Genomic DNA, 3,552 nt, shown 5'->3' with positions numbered 1-3,552 from the left:
AGGAGAGGAGGAGAGGAGGAGAAGAGGAGAGGAGAGGAGAGGAGGAGAGGAGGAGAAGAGGAGAGGAGAGGAGAGGAGAGGAGAGAGGAGAGGAGGAGAGGAGAGGAGAAAACCACAATACTTTTACAAGCTATAATTTTCCTTCCTGCTGTTTTGTCTTTGTTTTAAACAGGTCAGACAATCAAGGATACTTTCCGGCTTTTTCTAAGCTCCATGCCTTGTTCCACATTTCCAGTGACAGTCCTTCAGAATTCTGTCAAGGTAATGTGCGAATATAACTAGAATATGAGAGAGTTCGCCTCTGAATGTCCACCCAGGGGCTCCAGGCATCACAGATTTTGCAGACAGGCATGGAGGGGACTGTATGGCCAGAGTGGGAAGGTGGAAGGTGGTAATAATTCTTTCAGATGAGAGCAGGAAGGGAAGAGATTTCTCAAGACAGCGCTCCTTTTTGCATATCCTAGCCTATTGGCCATTCAACAATTCTGACCCTTCTCTCTGCAAGAAAAATGCTACAAGCATGGAGGGGTGAGAATGGACCCTGCCTGGAGCTGAGGGACTGTCTCAGACAGGAAGGCCTCCAGCTGCTGGGTTTCCAGGAAGAGGGAAATCTCTGCGTGTGAGAAATCAGAGATGCCTCTTTCCTCTCTTCCCTCACATCATGGGATACTGTGGGGCAAAGTATACAGGACAGTTCTGTATTTTGAGATGATCGCAAAATCCAATGGACACTTATTAAGCTTTCTGGCTTATATTTTATGAGGAGGAAGACCCCCAAATAGAAACATCTGTTGTTCTTGTGATGGTGTTTCAACCATGATAGTTCTGAGAAACCTATTAGGCTCTGTTCTCCATGGAATGTGGTTGAACAAGACAAAAAGTAGGGGCACTAAGAAGATGGTTCAGTGAGTAATAGCACTTGGTGCACAAACACAAGGATGTGAGTTCAAATACCCCCATATAAAAAGTCAGTTATAATATATATGCCTGTAGCCCCAGGACTAAGGAGAGCAGAGATAAGAGAATTACCAGGGCTTGCCAGTCTCTAGCCTTAGCTGCAGGGTCAATAAGAGACTGTCTCAAACAAATAAGATGGGGAGTAATAGAGTAGGCTTCCTAACACTCTCCTGAGCACACTAAGCCCCTGAGCACACATACATGTACACATAAACGCATACACACACACATACACACACACACACACACACACACACACACACATCACACATCACACATCACACATCACAGAGAATGCCCCCATGGGTATCAGTTATTGAGATATGGATCTCAATGTCTTCAGTCTTCATGTGCTATCCAGAAATAATACATTTCTATAAAAATCATCCTCTCTGTCATGTATGCTGTTTCTATATCCAGGTAACCAATGAGCCTCCAAAAGGCTTGCGTGCAAATATCAGGCGAGCCTTTACTGAAATGACACCTTCGTTTTTTGAAGAAAACATACTTGGATTGCAATGGAGAAAACTAATATTTGGCATTTGTTTCTTCCACGCAATTATTCAGGTATACCCTCTAGTCTACCTTTTTTAAAAGACTTGCTTATTCCTATTCATTTGTGAGTATGTGCATGTGTCTGAGTGTATGTAAATCACAAGTGTGTGCATGCTTGGAGCCTGACAGAAGAGGAAGTTGGATCTCCCAGTATTGGAGTTAGAGATAATTGAGAGCTACCTGACATGGGTCTCCTGGAAGAGCAGCAAGCACTCTTACACCTCTGGGCATGTTTCCAGACTCTGATTCTGCTTTTCAACAGCAGTAAGGAAGTGTTCTATGATAGAAATGTGTAAATAGTTAACCCGCAAGTGAAAAATTAAAGGTGGCATCTTGAAACTTGAATGGCTCATCTTGGGTTATAACCAAAGTTTATTTAGCTCAGTCACCAGCTCCTATGCTTCCTTGTCTCAACGGCTCACAGGTCTTGCCTCTTTCCTGGTCTACCTGGAGAATACCATCGCCCAGGTGAATACACGAGGTCCAGTTCAACAGCTCACCTCTGCCTCACACCCTTAATCTGCTTCCCGTCCAGAATCTAGTCCCAAAAATTGGTGGTCCCTTTCATTAAATAACCTACAATGAAAACTCCAAGAATATTTTTATTTTTTCCACCCACATATATTTTGCCAGTCTTCAAGTTCACTTGATTTTGTTGTTGTTGTTGTTGTTGCTTGTTGCCTTGAGGCACAATCTCCACACTCAAACTTACCACATGGCCCAGACTTTCCTTGGATTTGAGGCCCTCCTGTCTTCATCTCCCCACTGCTGGAATGGCAGGTGTATGCCGCCACACCCAGTTTAGCTCATTTCTTTCCCTTGTGATCATCTACACCTTCCTGCTCCTCTGGATGAGTTCCACCACTTGAAGAGACTCCTCCTTATGTGTGACCAGATCCCTAAACCCTCTGAGAGATAACTTTCAAGCCAGCAGCAGTTTTTTTCCGTCTGTCCCATGCCTTACTTGGTCAGCTACTCGTCCTATGACCTTGTCCTTGAATTATTGACACTTTGCTTATCTCTAGGCGCTATTGATTAGACTAGCTTCCTGGTTTTCAACTCTGTATGCTCTACAGAGAGTCACTGGAGGGAAAGGTATGGGTAATGATGGACAATATGGAATAAATAAACAAAACAATTAAGCCAAATGATCTGAAGAGATCATAGCTGGAACCTCTGTACCACTACCAAAAGCAGCCAGGGTGTGAGGTAGTATAGCATTTAGTAAAAGTTGGATCTACGGGAGAGAATATGGGGCCAACTCCTAACTCAGTTAAAATGTTTCATCAGTTTGAAATTAAGAAATTAAGGGGAGAGGATAAAATAATAAAGGAAAGGGGAATCTTAACTAGGGGAAGTGAGGACACAAAGATTGTGATTATATCTACTAGTTTCAGTTGTCTGTAATTTTTGATGTCACCATAGAGAAGTCAGTGGTTGACCAGCATGGTCTGCCATGACAACAAGGCATAGCCAGCCCTCCTTAAAACAGAAGGGAAGAGTGCTGTGGTGCTTAACCACAACTGCAGCTTGACACAACCTACAATCACCTGGGAAGAGAGTTTCAATGAGGGGTTGTCAGCATCAGCATGGCCTGAAGCCATATCTATGGGAGATTGTCTTGATTACTAATTGATGTGGGAAGGTCCAGCCCACTATTGGAGGCACCATTCCCCAGGCTTAGGTCTCCAGTTGTGTAAAGGAAGTGCATTGAGTGTTCTCTCTGCTCTTGCCTACACATGTAATGAGACCAGTCACTTCAAGTTCCTGCTGCCATGACTTCCCCATAGCAATGGGCTGTAACCTGGAGTTGAAAGTACAAATGAACTCTTTCTGTTGTACAAGTAAAGTGGCTTTCTGTCAGAACACTTTATCATGTGATAGAAATAAAACTAGGGCAAGGATTCTCTCTCCCCCCAACACCCATTTCCTTTTCTCTTTCATAATTAAAGTATATTTTTATGACAAATTCTAGGTGGAATTTTTTCCCTAATTTGAAATGTTTTATTTTACTCTGCAGAACAGATTTTTTTTTTTTTT

General features: G+C 43.1%; 1 protein-coding gene across 3 annotated transcripts in view; it reads left to right on the top strand.

Annotated features, from left to right (window-relative positions):
- Positions 1-3,552, top strand: part of Dnah6 (dynein axonemal heavy chain 6) — a 223,851-nt gene that overhangs the window by 201,823 nt on the left and 18,476 nt on the right. For all 3 annotated transcript variants that reach the window (XM_031382227.1, XM_031382226.1, XM_031382225.1), the window contains 2 exons: positions 173-261; positions 1,378-1,524. In XM_031382227.1, coding sequence (XP_031238087.1) covers positions 173-261; positions 1,378-1,524 — 236 coding nt within the window. The remainder of the gene's footprint in view (positions 1-172; positions 262-1,377; positions 1,525-3,552) is intronic.

Source organism: Mastomys coucha, unplaced genomic scaffold (genome assembly GCF_008632895.1).
Source record: "Mastomys coucha isolate ucsf_1 unplaced genomic scaffold, UCSF_Mcou_1 pScaffold20, whole genome shotgun sequence".
NCBI lineage: Eukaryota > Metazoa > Chordata > Mammalia > Rodentia > Muridae > Mastomys > Mastomys coucha.
Note: the sequence above shows the minus strand (reverse complement) of the source record. Positions and strands in the feature narration are given on the sequence as shown.